Below are 17,689 nucleotides of genomic sequence, written 5' to 3'. Positions count from 1 at the left end.
AGGCCTGCACGTGTCTCCGTTCGAGGCCTTGATCCAGCCTCATAATGCATCTCCACAGGAAACGTGTTGCACAGTCAAGAGAACTCTGCCGCTCACTCCTCAGTTCTTCATTCCTGCAATTATTTCATGTTTTTTTATAGTGACATCTGTTAGCTGACGCTTTTATTTTTTGATTTGACGAGCTATAATCCAACGTGTAAATGTGCTTACACATTATTATGTGTAAATGTGCTTACACTTATTATCATTATTATTTGACTGACGCAATTAGTGTAGAGGGAGGAGGGAAGGGATATCGGGAGTGAAGGAATGAAGATGTTACAGCTCTACAGCTATATACGGACTACATCAAATCACAAACAAAAATCTGAATTTAAGAAACGTCTCATTTGAAAAATAATCAACAACAAAGTGATTAACTTTATTATTCATACATTAAAACATGTAATCAGTAAATCTCACGTTTACACGATACAAGTCTTGATTAGCGTTACCTATGTAAAAGTTTGGTTTTCAATCCTCAGCCTCAGCCCTCAGGTCCGGAGCTCAAAACAAAGAAAACCGACACAGTGTTTTCCCAGATGCCGCCCCTGTCGGAAGTTCAGTTAGATCCGGCACATCAGCCACACCAGGAAGTAAGACAACAACAACAACAACAACAACTACAAGACCTTCAAAAGGTTTTACGAAAATAATTTACACTATTCCACAGTCTCGCCATAACTTTACACAGTGTTATGGAGAAAGTGGTGATATAGGTTCTTCCTCCCATCCAGTCGAGTGGGAGGGGTTTGGGAGGTGTAAAAGGAGGGTCGCTGTTCCGTGTGTTTACTGTTGTTGGTGCTGCTTACTGTTGTTGGTGCTGCTTACTGTTGTTGGTGCTGCTTACTGTTGTTGGTGCTGCTTACTGTTGTTGGTGCTGCTTACTGTTGTTGGTGCTGCTTACTGTTGTTGTTGCTGCTTACTGTTGTTGGTGCCCTCTTTTCCTGTCGTCACTTGCTCTTGGTGTCTAGGAGAGCGACAGAAGTGGTTGCCAGATTCTTTGTGCTGCCATATTCTAGGCTTCAATTTAGTTTTCTGTACTATATTAGTTTTTATTGTTTAAGGACCTTCAGTTTGCCTTCTTTTTCTTTAGTACTATTTTTATATTTTTAAACTTATTATGCGATTGGTTGTTCTTTTCTTTATAGTTTGTTCAGTTTTCGGAAAGGAATTTGACTTTTACTTTTTTTATTGTTAACGTATCTTATGCTTGATTATAGTTGTGTTTATAGATGAGAGTAGGAGCCCTTTAATTTGTATCAAAGATATTTAAAATTTATGCTAGGTTAGCAGATTTACTAATTCATTTATGCCAACGTTTGTTTATTTGTCTCGATTTTATCGCATTTAAGAGGAAATTATCCACTTTGTATTTCGCTTGTTTAAATAAATCTCGAGTTAGGATATGGCTTGCCACCACTGTTATCACTAATGACTGTAAGCAATACAATACAATTTTATTAATCCATAAGGATAATAACAGGTAGTGTTCAAACTCTAGCAATATATAGATAAGTACATACGTATATGACTACATTGAATACGTTCTTTCTCTCCACACACACACACAGAAACAGTAGATACACTTGGTGCACTGCCCTAGATAAACATTGGTTCATAACAGATAAAGTTGAATTTATATGTATTTCTAATTTTAAAGTAATAGTAATGCGTCTAATTTCAACTTTTTAAAAATTGTGAGAAAGAGGCAATGTTAACTGAGGGAGTCTCTAAGCTGCTCTATATACCTACCTACCTGTCTAATCACGTGACTCTCACAGGAGATGGTGCTACCACCTAGAAAGTAAACACTCTGAGCCCCTGGACTAAGAAGATCGGAGATGAAGGCGAGCGCAGATCAGTATGAAGACTGAAAGCCATTAACACCCGCAGTAGCCATTCTCTGAGCTTCCGTGAAACATCTCGCAAGTGTTCACAGGCAAGCGATTAAAACACTTCTCCTAAAACTTAAACGAGACCCAAATGACTTCACCTCTCTGCGCGTCCTTCCTCTAAAAGACAGACTTACATTTAATAAATGCATTTTCATGTACAAGATCCTGACTGGCAGTCTATCGCCCAGACTCTCTCAATTATTTTCCTCAAATGACACAAAGACTTTTACAAAAATTAATGTCCGCATTCCTAGAGTAGACCTTTTTAAATGTAGTCTAAAATAATCAGGAAGAGTGCTGTAGAATAGCCTCCCTCTCCATCTTAGGCAATTGAACTCCCTGAACTGCTTTCGACGCCATCTACCAAAACACATTCAAGAAAATTAGATGAGGCCTCTAGAGATACCTCCAACTCCGGGACCATTGTGCACGGGCATTACTTTACGCTGCACTTGATGATGATGATGATGTCTATTTGTAATGCGCAGGTATCCATTCAGAAGAATGCTCATTGCGCAGCAAAAAAAAAAAAAAAAAAAAAAAAAAAAAAAAAAAAAGAAAAAGATAAAGTGGACAAATATATAAAACACCAGAAAATTAAAAATAAAGACAGAAGTGTTGCTAGGTTGTTTAAGTCTGTCTTAAATAAACAGATGGGTCTTCATTTACTTGCGGTGCATTTTTTAAAATAGAAAATTAGATTTTTTTTTTAAACAGACATTTTAACAGTTTCCAAATGTTCGGAAATGAAACTTAAATGGCATGACTATTTTGTTTTAACTAGTCATATTGCATTTGATATTCACACCTTGAATGCAAGCGCAAGGGTCCGGCGGGATAACTCTCCAGATGTGAGATTTCGAGGGGTGGGAGTGGCAGTGTTGTCCGCCCTACGAGCGCCATCTGTACGGTCATCAGTCAAGAAACTGCCACAGCAAACAGCGAAACATGAAGATGGACAGTGTCAGCCGTTGCTACAATTTGATTTGGCTCAGAATGCTTTTGATGTGCGTTATCTTCTGTGTAGTGAGAGGTGAGTCTTAATCTACCGAGAATCTCTGCACCGCTGCTGCTGGCTACAACGTTCTTCAAGCATCATGACGTCACTAGTCCAATTGCCGTCTGCTTTGCCAGTTGCGAAATGAAAACTGAATATTTCAATATAAGTATAATTTGTATGCAGTTGTCCACTTCATTCGCTAGCTAAACATTTTGATAACAGTGAAAGGGAAGATTCAGAATTCGGAATGAAGCCTTTTCTTTAATTGAAATCTGAAATCTGAAAAAGCTAGAAATCTTGATCAGTTGAAACTCAAGTAAAGATAGACTTATGCATTGTTAGGACTATTCAGACAGTTTACTTGCCTTTTCACAGTCTTGATTTGGGAGACAAAAAGATGAAAATGAGTTCATTGGCATAAATCACGATTGGGTAGGTCTGCAAGTCAATGAGCGATGAGACAAAGGATGGATATTTAGCAGAATGATGGACAGGAAGAGAAAAAAGCGGAGAGAAATTGGCCAAAGAAAAGTGGTCAGAAACATAAATGCGTGAAACAATGTCCGAACAAAGAAGAGAAAGGGGGACAGCAAATAGTACAAACCACATAAAAGTAAAAATGAACAAATCTAATGCCGCGAAAGACGATAGACGATGGACGACCAGAAGATTAAGAACGAAGGGAGTCAATAATAAAGTTGCAACAATTCTTATGGATAGGTTAGACTGTAATCATAAAAGCAAGGAATACTGTAGTCAGTGTAAATACGAATTGATATCCAGATGATGTACACACTGAGAGGCTATTTTATGAAATCAGTGTTTTGTTTTAATTCATCTTGTATTTATTTCAAGAGATCCATATTTTAACTGACTGAACTGCTTGGTGTTTGGGGGAGGGCTGGGTTAGAGGGTGAAGGGTTTAGAAGAGAAGGCAAAAAAAAAAACTTTTCATTTTATTGGCAGCCGTTTGTTTTAACATTTCTTTATTATTTTATCATCACAGCTCAAGAACGAAGTAAGTCACAGAATTTTGAGTTTTTTTGTTCACATTTGATTCTTTAGAATTACATAATTTTAAAGCGGATTTCAAAAATGCTGTAGTGCTTGGAAAATATATATTAATAATATTATTTTTCTCGCTATTTTCTAAGGTGTCAATTGACGATCACTAATTTTATTACTGATTGTAATTGCATGTGTGTTAATTTGCGATAATAGATTTATTACGTAAAATTAACTCATATTGTCTTTTGCCAAAGAGTTTAAATTTTTGTTGCCGCTTTATTGATTATCTTACCATTTTGATCTTTGTCCCCCTTTTCCTATCTTGTCGTTTTTTTTTTTTTTGTTTTTTGTTGTTGTTGTTTTTTTTTTGTTTGCCCAGTTGTTTCCTCTTCTTTTGCTTCTACTCCCTCTCGTCCACATTCGTCATCGTTGTCGTCATCCAATATTCAGCGGCAGCACTCAATACAATGATTAGGCTGATCAGTTTACTTTGTTACCTATTATTTTTATTTTTGATCTAATTTTTCATTACAATGGAAAGTAAAATCTTAGTGGCATTTAAATATCCCTATGATTTAATCCAGTCATCATCTTTGCATGCTTGTATGGATTCCTAAAAATCAACGCGTATTCCACGAGTGGGGCCCAGCATTACTGATTTAGACTGACTTTAACCTCTTCTCAGCTTTTATATCTTGGAGAAGAATCGTGTCTGGTTATCACACTGACAAATTATTTAATTTAACAATTAAGCGCTAACTGTAATTAAACGTTCGCCATTATGAAAACTACCTGAAGAGAGGCAGAAAACAACCTTAATGGTGTTGACAGCGGGGTATCAACATAAAAGCCTGAGGTAGGGTAACAAAATACAGTTTGTGTTTACTGCATTGCCTCGATGACGCAAAATGTTGACACATGTTTCAGAAAAGAACCTTGCACATCAGTCTCGGAATGATGTGATTTGAAATATGGAATAATCAGTTTGTAAAATGTAAAATAAAGAATTTATTGTAGCTTTTGTTGCTTATCTCATTAGTTATATAGATTTGTGACCATGTCATAATAATGACATTAGACCGTTTGAAACTGAGTGAAGAGCCAAAGTTTGTTTCTGCTTTAAGGTAAACATCTATATTTGGCCGATAAACGTTGAAATCAAAATGTGTCGGATTGTGTCGTGTCATTTCACATTCCAGAAAAAGAGTGAGATGTAAATCAAGTGTTTTTCACTACATCACTACTTTTCTTAAGCTAAGTAACGGTATCTTGACTGTGAGTACACACTAGTGGCCCTGGCGAAAAAAAGAAAAATTATGTATAGCTCAAGTGATAAAAAGAAATAAGCGAAATCTATTTATTTCATATAATACAGGCTAAACCTTTTTTTTCTAGAGACCTACTAATGAACAAGAAGCAAACCGATGCAATGAAAAGTATGTTAATGCGTTGAAAAAATTATTCCGCACTTGCTGTGTAAGTTTTCTTAAAAATTGAAAGGTTGTTTATGTTTTACAGGAATGTCCTTTGGAAATCAGCATATCACAGTGATATGCACTTGTATTTAAATACGCCGTTCTATAGAAAAGTGACCTTTTGCTCCTGAACAAAATATTTTTGTGTAAAATAGGAAAAGACCGCTATATTAATAGTTGCTTTATGTGCTTTTAACCAAAAGCGTATAAGGAATTTTGATGAAGCTTTGAGATGTTGAGAAATGTGTTTTTTAATGTACAGTTTTTTTGATTTCTCCCTTTTAAATATTGAGCTAGGTTTATGTCTACATTAGATGAGCCCAAACAAACACACGGAAACAATTAATTTATACAAATAGCTCCTAATTTATGATGCTGCACAACTGACTACAATGCAGTATTTTCATCTATGTAAATTATTTATGAGAACTCCAGACATTTTACAGTTTTAGTAAATCGTCGATCGCACAGAGAGAATTAGATCTCGTTTCACAGAAATGCATCTGTGGCGGCAGGTCACCAGTTACTAGTCTTCTTCCGCTCTCGTATGCTTCATGATTGAGTTAATACTTTGTTTTAATAACTCAAGTCACAAGAAATCTCTCTTTGAAAGACTTGAATACATTAAATTTAATCGTGCATGGGCAAGGATTTAAGAAGTTTATTTCTTTTATTACTGGCATGTATAGACTTAGTCGTTCCAGTGGTTTTTTTTAAATGCGGTTCGATACTCACTGCTGTCACTCCAATATCAAAAAAGACTAACCTTGACCTAAGTGAGCCGAAAAACTACCACTCAGTCTCCAACCTTCATTTTCTAAGATTCTGTAAAAGGTTGTCCGTCATCAGCAGCTACAACACTTTGCAATGTTGACTCTCTTTTAACCATTCCAGACGGTTTGTCGTCACACTACTCAACCGAGACTGCTCTGGTGGGGTGGCAAACGGCTTGTGATTCCGGCCACATACCCGTCCTGTCTATGCTCGATCTATCGACTGCTTGACTCTTTAAACCATCACATTCTCCTGCAAAAGTTTCATACAACCTGTGGTATCTCTGGCACAGTCCTTGGCTGGTTCCAGAGACTTGGTCCTGTGATTCGCCGTTCTGGCCTGCAATACCACATCAGGTTGAGCGTTGGGAAGTAGAGACTGTGCACGCCAAACCCAAGAATTTGGATATTTTTTGTTTCTTTAAACTTGATGGGATTGTAGAATTTTCTGGACAATACTGAATATTTGCATTGGCAATTACTATACTACGTTATATCTTAAACACAGATTTTGGGATGTGGAGAGACAGTTAACATCATTTGTTGGCCCCACAGATCATGGATGGTCCAAGCGCCGGTCCCTCGTCTGGAATAGTGGGAATCTTATTTGTGATGCCTTGTTTCGCACCGTAATACCTCCGAAAGGTGCTTCGTTCATTTGGAATAAGGACGTCATGGTGCAAGCGACTGTTTATGAATTCGACTCTGGATTACAGCTGGTTCTTACGCCAACATTGTCTAGACACGAGGAGCGTCCTTTGCGCTATGGACTGGGTGTGTTTTTAATGGACACGAGTCGCCATGATAAACAAATTACAGCTCAAAGAGGAAGCAACGGAAATTATCCAGAAAGCCTCCAAACACCTGCTTGAGCATCTACCTCCGTCCAGATCCCCAACTTTCTGGATCCATCATTACTCTTTCGAAGTCTGTCAGGAACCTTGGAGTAATATTCAAGACATCAATGTTTTTCGAGAATCATGTTAACGCTGCCTAAATACAAGTCATTCATTAAACTGGGAAATGTCAACGAACTGAACACCTCTCTGCTGCGTCCACCAAGCAGCGTATGTCGGGATTTGTATTATCTAGGCTCGACTATTGTAACTCTGCTCATAACCATACTTGATAAACTCCGGGGAGCTCAGAATAATGCTGCTCGCATTGTATTCCTCTAGCGCAGGGGTGGGCAATTAATTTTCCCAAGGGGCTGCATGAGAAATTGGGAATGTTTCAGAGGGGGGACTAATATAGTTAACTCTGTTTTACCCAATACTGTATATATAGTATATGTACTGGCTGCGGACCAGCGGGCGGGCCGGTCAGAGACAGGCGGGCCTGAGGCGGCCCGCGGGCCGCCCCTTGCCCAGGTCTGCTCTAGCGGAAAGATATCCCACCACTTAATTTATTATTTTCTTTCCAGGTTTCTCCCCTGGCTATTTCTTTGAACTTATCCTCCTCTGCATCCCAGCCAAACAACTGACTTCTTCGTACGTCCTCTATCCCCGTCACCAGAACAACCACATATGGTCACCGGACTTTTGGTTACTGCGCTACAGAACAGTAGAACTCTCATACCTTTTATATCCACCATCTACCCACAATCGAACCTTTTAAACGTGCACTAAAAGACATTTGTTACATGAGCATTACTCCATACACCAATCAACAAAATGCCAGTCCATTTCTAACCCTTTCTTTCAATTTTTTGTCTATTGGTTAGTTGTTATCAGTTGTGAGTAAAATCTATAGACTAGTCCAGCGGTTCTCAACCTGTAGAGCGCGCTCCCCTGGGGCGCGACGTGCTTACAAGGGGGGCGCGAAGGTGGTCATTTTATAAAAGTTTCTTATACCGGTATTAGTGAAATTAGCTTACATTTCTGGCTAAGGGGGGCGCGGACCTACCTTTGTTCGTCAGGGGGGCGTCACAAGTAAAAGGTTGAGAACCGCTGGACTAGTCTATCTGTCCGCCTTTTCTGAAGACTTATGACACTCTACCTTTACTGTTTGCTCCCTGATCCCTCTTTTCATCTTCTATGTTTTGTAAGGAATCTTGAATCTTGAATCTAATCTTTTATTACTTGCAATTTTATTACTTTTATTACTGGAGATACTTCTATTGAGATCTACAAGCACCTAGCTTGAGTAGAAGAATAGAAAAATGCTTAACTAAGTCATGGTTTTTGATAATTATGTTTTTAATCTATCAGTATAAGCTGTTAACCTACAAAGAATGTTTTTAATCTGTCTAAAATTCGAAGGACATAATCACAATTTAAATAAAGTTAGTATTAACAAGCTGTCCACAAACTGTTTGGAGATTTAAGATCATTTATTCTATTAAATCATCGGTACTACAGGAATCTTCCCAGTCTACAACAGTACAACAAACGAAGTACCAAGTCTTACAGGCTGAACTGGAATGTATTTCACAAATTCTTTCCATGCAAACGTTCTCTAAACATAAAGTTCATGGAATTATCCGTGTGATGTTAGCTGCACAAGACAGACCACACATATTTATGGATTGTCTCATATTTTACTGCCATATTGTCTAGAAAGTTTACAATGACTACTTTGAACCACTCCATCAAAACTCGTGCTACAATTTGTTATTAGTTTATTATTACTATTTGTCCACAGATAAGATATTAACAAATGTGGTATCACGAGTTGTGATGGAGTGGTTCAAAGTAGCCATTTTAAACTCTTTAGATGGTTCCATTGGTTGTAGCCTTAACAGCATAAATGTATTCAAGTCCAATCTTGATGTCTGTGTTTCTATGCTTAGCGTTGATTGAAATCTCGAGAAGGGAAGGGAAGAGGAGTGGATCTATACCAAGACTGCGAGAAGTAGTTTCAGCCATTTAAAGCAAGTTCACCCCACTAGACCCTGTTTACCAATTGAGAGTCCTAGAAGCAAGTACACACGCGCTATAGAGATTGCATTCAACAAGTATCACGATGTAGTTGTGATTTAGTAATTATTTATGGAGATCCACTTGGGTTGGGATTAAAAACCCTCAACAGTTTCATATTAATCAAAGTGTGGAAATTTAAAACCAAACGTTCAAAAATAATAATATGAGCTTTACGCTAAATATGAAAATAACATAATTTATTCAGGTGTTATTGATGACAAAAAAATCTTTCTTGTTCAGGGTCTATCACGTGAAAAGTCAAAACAGTTCTGATAACAAAAGTTGCCTTTACCTTCATTACGTTCAATCTCTACAAAAATCCACCGTATTTCTGAAGTATTTAAATGCGTTGCATTTCTTATTGTCAATTTATACTTTTTACATTGTTATTGGGCATGTTTTTATAAACTAATATATCAAGGTAAGGAGTGCCGTGTCATCGCAGCTTTTAAAGGCATAGCATGTATTAAAGAAATTGTCAGTCTTTTTTTAATTATTCCTCTTTATTTCTGCGTTTTCGTGGCCAAATCTCTTTCTTTTTTTGGGTTACTGTTTTATTTCTTACTTTTTGCTGATAGCTTTGTTAATCGGGAACTAGGTCCACAAAATGTGTCAATATTATGTGTCAGTTTAGTAACAATAGTAAATAAACACATTAACAGCGGTAAACCAGCTTATAACAGAGAACTCGCCATCTCCAAAATGGATCACGCCACGAGGGCTTTTCACCTTCCTTTTATGTTCCATTTAAAAAGTGCAAAGCGCTGAGTTTCTTCCAATGTATTAAAAATTAATAGACAAACTGAATCATTCTGTCTTGTTGGCCGAAATGTTACTTTTCATTGCATATTGGTTGTAAAAGCATTGCAAGAACTGTCTTTTTCAATGCAACACCATCTGGGTTTCAGAATGTCAATGCCAAAAAGTAAAAGGTTGCAACTGGACACCCAGGAAAGAAGCCATACTTAGAAAAAGAGCAATTGCGAAAGGTATGATCACGAATTAAAACTTTCTTTTTATCATTTTGCAAGTATTGGTAGTAAAAATGCGGTAGGACCTCGCTAGGTCGAACTCAAAGGGACGCCCCCCCAAAAATTCGACTTGCGGAGTTTTAGAGGTAGGGAAAGCGGCGTAATAAAATCTTCTCTTTTTCTTTGAGAAAAGTGGAGAGCATACGACTGAATTGCTTTTGCAATTTCCACTTTCTTCTATTCATTTTTCATTTTCCGCGATTGACAATGTTTTGAGCTTTTGCTCACCTCTTGCCATTTTCGTGGGACGTTCTGTACGGGAGATTACGGAAAACCACACTGACACGAAGGCTATTCAAGGCTCCTCCTGATAATACACGGACAAAGGTGAAGGAAAAGTGGGTTAGAAATGTCTTTGTTGTGAAAGATGCCAGTCTGTTGGTTGACTTAGAGTCACAGCCCCGAAGGGACAAGAATTAGTTTCCCTTTTTGCAGCCACTCTACTGTTTTTGTTTTTTTTTTGTCCAGATCATTTTTGGTTTTAAAATAGATGTGCTACCAGCCTACCAGCAAAGAGTCCCTTAATTATATGGGAAATGCGTTAAAATGAGAATTTGTATCCTTTTTCTTGGTTTTCCTGTAAACGTGTTCTGAAATGTAGCCCCAGACTAATAACGAAAAGACCTTAGAAAATTCGACTAACGGAGGTTGGGTCTCGATAGGTCTTCCAAGTGAGGAGATCTAAACTACATTGGTCTTGTGGGAATTCGGTTGGGGACCAACGAATAATCGACATAGGGAGGGTCGACTCAGCGAGGTCCGACTGTAATAATTCAGCGCATTTATTCAGTGCCTTTCCCTAGCACCACGAGTTTTACATACACTGTAGACACAGGGGCACGAAGGGTAGGATAGACATGAAATGGTGCTTGGTACACGAACACGCATCCACACATCCTACACACACACACAGAGACACAGTGAGTGAAGCCGGAGAAAAGCACCGACGGTCAGCCCTGTAAATAGACGCCACATCGAGATTCGAACCCACGACACGCGACTCTCACTGTTGTGGTGATGACACCCCTCCCCCTAAACATACCACACACAGACATATACAACCCTCTCGTTTGTGTATAAAGATAAATAAATATGCATACAGCCACAGACATACATTTTGCTACTCATTGTGTTTAACAGAAGCTCTATTTGACAACAGCTGCTTAGAATTGTTTCATGTTATGTCCGAAACACGTTTGAGTGCCTTTGTCGTATTAGGGATCAGTAACGATTTGAGAACTTTTTTAATGTAATAATAAGGTTTTTTGTATGCTTGTAGAAAATGTAGCAGTTGGCAAACCGGCGAAAATAACTTCAACTCACAAAGACCCTGCATCTGGGCCAGCTTGTCTTGCTGTTGATGGATCAAGGGCCACTAAATATACTACCGAGAAAGGAAAGCTTAGCTGTGTATCAAGTGGCAGGGACGACAAAGCTCCTGTTTGGGAGGTCAATTTAAACGGAACGTACCAGATTACTCTCGTCAACGTTTACTGGGATGAAGAGAGTATGTATCTTCATCTTGCTACCTCACTTTATCGCTCATTCTTTCTCATTTTCCTAAATTCCTCCTTAGCTCAATGTTAATAGTTTTTCCACTTAATACCGGTGGAAGTATTTTTTAAAAGTTGTTTTTACATGACAGGTCATTGTTTACTATTTGTACCGTAATTCGTCCAACAATGGATTCACTTGTGCCTGGACGATTTAGCTCTTAGCATCGTTAGACTGCCCTTGACAGACATTTATTGCGCAACAGCTTTGAGATCAGGCTTCACATATACTAAGATCAGACGTAATAAAAAGGTGTTTTAAAACAGGACAAGCGAAAATAAGTTTAACTTTCTCCTCTTCTATAAAATTATGTTACTGAAAATGAGAAAATATGGATGTTACACCTCAATTGTAGACCATTCCTTTGTTGAGGCTACCGAAACCACATGAAAAAAAAACCAAAACAAAAAACATGCAAGGTGGAGTTTTCCTTTTAAGAAATCGCTATTTTGCTTTTTTGAGAGAAAAGTTTTATGCATAGGCTAAAAACAGCCACAAAAAACGACTTTTTTTTCGTTACAGGAAGTCGCCTTACGCTAAGATGTAGTTGTTGCAGAGCGTCTAGCGGTTAATGGATGCTAGCGTGTAGGTTAAATGTATAATTCGTCTGCTCGTCATGTTCTTATTTGTGAAGTACTCTAAGCAAAGCATTTCAGAAATTCTAATAATAGCGAAAATAAAATTAAAAAATAATAAAAGACAACTTTGGGCATCATACTTTTTCCTTTAGCTAAGGACAAGCACTCAGGCGCCATCCTGCACGTGGGCGCCAGGCAGTGCAACGTATTTAAGGAGATGAATACAAACCCGTCAGTATCTTGGTGTAACTTGGTTGGAAATATCGTTAAGATATCTCTGACTGGCGGCAAAGTTGGATCTGACAACTTTCTCCGGCTCTGCGAAGTTGAAATATGGGGTAAGAAAGCTGTTTTAGCCATGTCGTAATTATTAAACGCATTAAAGCGGAAATGCGTGTTGCTTTGATTATGTCTAACTCATCGATTAACTGACTGCCCGTTGTAATGTGAATTAGCGGTGTGAATGTGAATATTATTAGTGCACATGTGTGCATTCACATTTATAAGACGTATTGGGAAGCATACATGCTCCTTCATACGCATAATAAACATCCGTTCCGAGCCCCAACTAATTAAGCCCCAACTAATTAACAACTTTTTTCCTTCGCGTTTAGCTCTGAGTTAGGGTGGGGGTGTGGTTCTGCACAGTTCATGAAGTCATGAAGTCATCAATCGGTGCAACAGAAACATTCAATTAGAAACATGTATTTGACAAAGACCAAGCGGACACGTCACTCTGTCAAAGAACCAAACACAGATGTTTTACAAACGTACAGATGGGACTCACTCTTTTCAGGCCAGAGGGCTCTTCTCTTGCTTTACAGTCTGCTTTGTAAAAAGAAATTTGCAATAGTTATTTCTGGATTTTAACTCGTAAATAGCAAAAATGACTACGTATCTAGAGTGAAACAGATCACCTTAACCAAGCGATAAATACTAACAAAGCAGCTTGTGGGGTTTTAATATTGCAACACACTTCGAGGGGACATCCCACTCTTTCGACAGAAAACACGAGATCACTTTAGATTGTGGCATCCTTGTCCAAGGTAATACAAATTACTGAGATTGACGAAAAAGATGCATAAACAATAATAGAGAATTGGACATAAAGTGCTTAATACAAGGATAGTTAAACGAACCACTTGATGAAGAACGCGGTGCCCATTACAATAACCAGGTATACACACAGGTATACACACTATTAAGTAAGCTAACTTGAAAAAAAAAAACCTCAGCCTGTTACTACAACAACAACAACAACAACAACAACAACAACAACAACAAGGTATCTGCAACAGTTCACCTAGCTCTCAGACAAAAGAGACTAACGTTCACCAAACTTAAGACAGGAGATCGGAAGGTAGGAACCAGACCGTTTTCTTCTACCCGGTTCTACCCCGCTATAGATAAAGTCGTAGTGTGTTTATGTCACGACAGCTACGCTTCTGCCCCCAGGTGAGGGTCCTCCGTACATGTGTCCTCGCCCAGTTTAGAATGGCTAGACGACACCGACCCTGCACTCGTCCGTGTTGCTACGGTCCATCCCCTCAGTTTATAGGTGGGAGGCCGATCCACGGTACGTCTCCGAAGCTGCTGTCAAGTAGACGGTGGAGCACCTTTGCTATACACCGGGCTGCCGGTCTCTTGTGGCCTTCCTCAGACCTCGTCACCTGTCTTGTATCTCGCATCAGTCCTAGCTGCAATGAGTCCGGCACCCCGCTCTCCGCAAGAGCCCTCACGCCCCCTCCGGCTGTCCTGTCCCCTGTCCCCAGCCCTCAGCTTCCAACATGTACCACACTGTCTTACACAAGCAGCAAGCCATCTCCCGGCGACAGTTCTGGGTCTCAGCAAACATCTTCCAACCAAAAGGCAGCGACGCAGCAGCAGCAACAACAGTAGATGCAGGAGCAACAAAAACAACCCTCTGGCTGTTTACGGTCGAGGCTAAATACCCACTTCTGTCCACCTGGACTAATCATATCTTTAAAGTCTTATAGTCACTGTGGCTTAGTGGCACATACATATATACACTCACAGCACGAACTAATATCCTATGCACGTCTGTGGTCACAGATATCAGTCACAACACTTGGCGCAATCTGAATTAATATCTTGTAAACTGTTTGTGAATAAAAACAATCCTCAAGGTAACTTCAGTCTGTCAACTCAGATTTCCTCCCCTCTCTTGTGTTCTTCTTGTCTACTCTTGTAAGACCAATCTTGTGAAAAGTACATCGCTCGGAACTGGGCTCAATAAATGAAAAGTTTGAAACGCTTTTATATACAACTCGGAGCTTTCTCATCTGTAAGGTCCTTGTTGACCATGACATGACATGACATCTTTAATGCCAATGGCTCATATAGTCATTTTGACATGGGGGGGGATATATACATAGTGGTAATACAATGGAGCATATTTTACAACAATCATATATGCATCTCTATATAATAGGTCTTTGGCCATCAGACATTGAGACTTTATTCATGCATATCCTCACACACACTACTTATCTTACATGTTCCAACTCTATTGCAACAAACCAATTAATTAACTAATGTCTGTTAGCTTCGGCTACAAATTGTGCTTAGCATATTAGTAACTCTTCTTTAGAAAGGGATAGGCAAACCTCTATTGTTTGAATAGTATGTGATTGGAAGAGATGGTTATTCATCCGAAGAATCTCATAATCTGGGTATCTAAGCAGGAAATGGTCTTCATCTTCTATGGTAGTTGTTTTTCCACAAGCTGGGCAGCCTAAATGTAATTCCATAGAAGCTTCAAACTTCAAACTATCTTTTATTCCCAACCGAAGGTTCTTGTCTAGGGCACTCCTGTTCCATCTGTTGTTTATAATCGATAAATATTTCTCTGGCTGTAAATTATCTTTAAATGATAAAAACCATTCATATTTCGTATATTTCTCCATGTTTGCGTGTGTGTTTTGCTTAAAGGAACATATTATGTAGTCTTTAAATTCTGAAAGGAGCATGTCTTCACCCCACACCCCCTGGTTGACCCATACCATCCAAACCCATTTTCTGATAGCACTTTCTTTATGTTAGATATTCAGTTAAGCTTTCCAGACTCATGCTGCTGGTGAAGCATTTCTTAGGCTTGTTTACAAAGTCTTGTTATGGGTAGCTTGAGGATGTGTAGCCAGAATTTTATGCATTTCATGTAAGTATCTATGTACAGGGGGTATCTACCAGCTTCACCATATACAACCAAATTTGAAGAGTACAGGGGAACATTTAAAAAACGCTTAATTGCAAATGTATGTATTTTTTCTACAGGGTTATTTATAGAGAAGCCCCAAATTTCTGCCGCATATGTCAAAACTGGTTTTACCTGGGAGTCAAAGAGTTTCCAAAAGATGGATGGATTATTTGAGTTCAGCTTTCTATGTACCCTAAGAATTTCTATCACTCCTTTTTTTCCTTTCATACATAATTCATTTCATGCTGCAGTAAAGTTCATCCTAGTAGAAAAATATACTCCCAGATATTTGTAGGTATTTGTTACTTTAACTTCTAAATTGCCATACATCCATTTCTCATTTGAGGAGAGGTAACCAACCACCTTTCCTAAAAACCATAACATTAGTTTTATCCAAATTGACGGTCAACTTCAATCTATCTGCTTCTTGTTTCAGTAAATTTAGCTGATTTTGTAAACTAATAACTGTATTTGAGACAAGGACCACATCATCTGCAAACAATAGTAAAAAAATTCCTACAGCCTCAGGTATTAGCTGGATCCCACGTTTGCTTCCCTTGCTTATTTCAATTGCTAATTCATTAATGAAGAAGGAGAACATTAAAGGATTGAGTACGCAGCTTTGCTTGACTCCTTGAGGGCATTCAAACACATCTGTAGTTACAAACTTATCTCTGACCCTTGCGGAAACTGATTTATATATTGCCCGCAAAGCCATATACATTCTACCATTCACACCATTCTTTCTCAAAATGCTCCAGAGTAAATTTCTATTAACTGAGTCAAAGGCTCGCTTTAAGTCCACGAAGGCAACATACATCTTCTTATTTCTTAGCAAGTGCTTCTGCACTATAGCAAAGTAAAGATATGGTCAATTGTACTATAGTCTTTTCTAAAGCCTGCCTGCTCTCCTATAAGCTTTTCTTCTGTTTCCGCCCATCTTGACAATCTCTTATTCAATATATTTGTGTAAATTTTACTAATAACACTAGTTAGTGTCACTCGTCTATAACTTTCTGGTTCGTTTATGTTTCCTTTTTTATGCATTGGTACTATGATAGATTTGTGCCATTTGCATGGGAAAGCGCCTTTCTCGAATAAAATGTTGAACAGTTTTCGCAAAATGTCAAGAGTAGCTTCATTTGAGTTTTTTAACATTTCACCAATAATTTTGTCTGTACCTGCACTTTTTTCATTTTTTAAATGTTTAATGCCGTTTTTAACTTCTTCAAGGGTTATTGGTTCATTGCATGAACATTCTTCATCGGTTGATCTATCCAGCACTTCATCTGTATCTTCATCGATAGAGAAGTCAGGAGTATTAAAGACTTTATAAAAATGGGTATACCACTGCTTTTGGTCTATCTCGTTGTAGATATTTGTCTTTCTGTTTATTTCCTTGATTGTTGTCCAGAATAGTTTAGGATCATTTATAGAAATTTATATTTTATCTAACCGAGCTTCATTCCATTTTCACTTTTTCCCCTGGTTAGTACAATATATTCTTTCCTTTCTCTAACATAGGTATCTTTATACACAGTTTTAGATTCCATAGTTTTTGCTCTTCGAAAACGTTTAAGAGATCTTCTGACTCTTTTCCTCTTTTGTTGACATTCAATATCAAATCATTTATTATATCTAGGTCTTTTTCCTCCTACTTCTCTTAACACGCTAATAGCAGCTCTGTGTAGACCCTTTACTAAGCTGTCCAATGCATAATCTATATCTAAAGCAAGTGACCGATTAGCCTGAGTGAGACACTCTTTGAATTCATCAGAATCTAATTCATCTTTGTACTTAATGGCATTCTCCTCGCTCCATACAATTCGTTTTTCATAGATTTGCCCAAAAGGGCCTCATCTGCCTTAATAAATGAGCCATCCCGTACTAGTTCAACTGGAAGATGCCAGGAGTGTAGCGCATTACTGACATGAAGATTACAACGGTCTATGGCATTCTCTGAGACAATAAAATAGTCTATAACACTATTACCTTGTGAAGATACAAATGTAAATTCTACTTCTATATCCTCCTTACAAGTTCCATTCACTATAAATAAGTCATTCGTAAAACATAAGTTTATCAGTGACCTGCCAAAGCTGTTAATGGTGAGGTCTTTAGAGTTCCTTTTGCATATTTTGTTTGCCTCATCCATGTCAAAAGGAAAATAATTTACAATATCGTCTGTACTAACT

The 17,689-nt window shown here is 38.3% G+C and overlaps 1 protein-coding gene across 1 annotated transcript in view; it reads left to right on the top strand.

Moving 5' to 3' along the window:
• The first annotated feature begins 2,588 nt into the window (after window positions 1–2,588).
• Window positions 2,589–17,689, top strand: part of LOC112571924 — a 23,157-nt gene continuing 8,056 nt past the window's right edge. The window contains exons 1-5 of the mRNA XM_025251331.1: window positions 2,589–2,970; window positions 3,944–3,955; window positions 10,023–10,103; window positions 11,425–11,652; window positions 12,430–12,615. Of these exons, the coding sequence (XP_025107116.1) occupies window positions 2,886–2,970; window positions 3,944–3,955; window positions 10,023–10,103; window positions 11,425–11,652; window positions 12,430–12,615 (592 nt within the window). The 5' untranslated portion in view covers window positions 2,589–2,885. The remainder of the gene's footprint in view (window positions 2,971–3,943; window positions 3,956–10,022; window positions 10,104–11,424; window positions 11,653–12,429; window positions 12,616–17,689) is intronic.

Source organism: Pomacea canaliculata, linkage group LG9, assembly GCF_003073045.1.
Source record: "Pomacea canaliculata isolate SZHN2017 linkage group LG9, ASM307304v1, whole genome shotgun sequence".
NCBI classification, from domain to species: Eukaryota; Metazoa; Mollusca; class Gastropoda; order Architaenioglossa; family Ampullariidae; genus Pomacea; species Pomacea canaliculata.
This window is presented reverse-complemented; position numbering and strand designations above follow the sequence as displayed.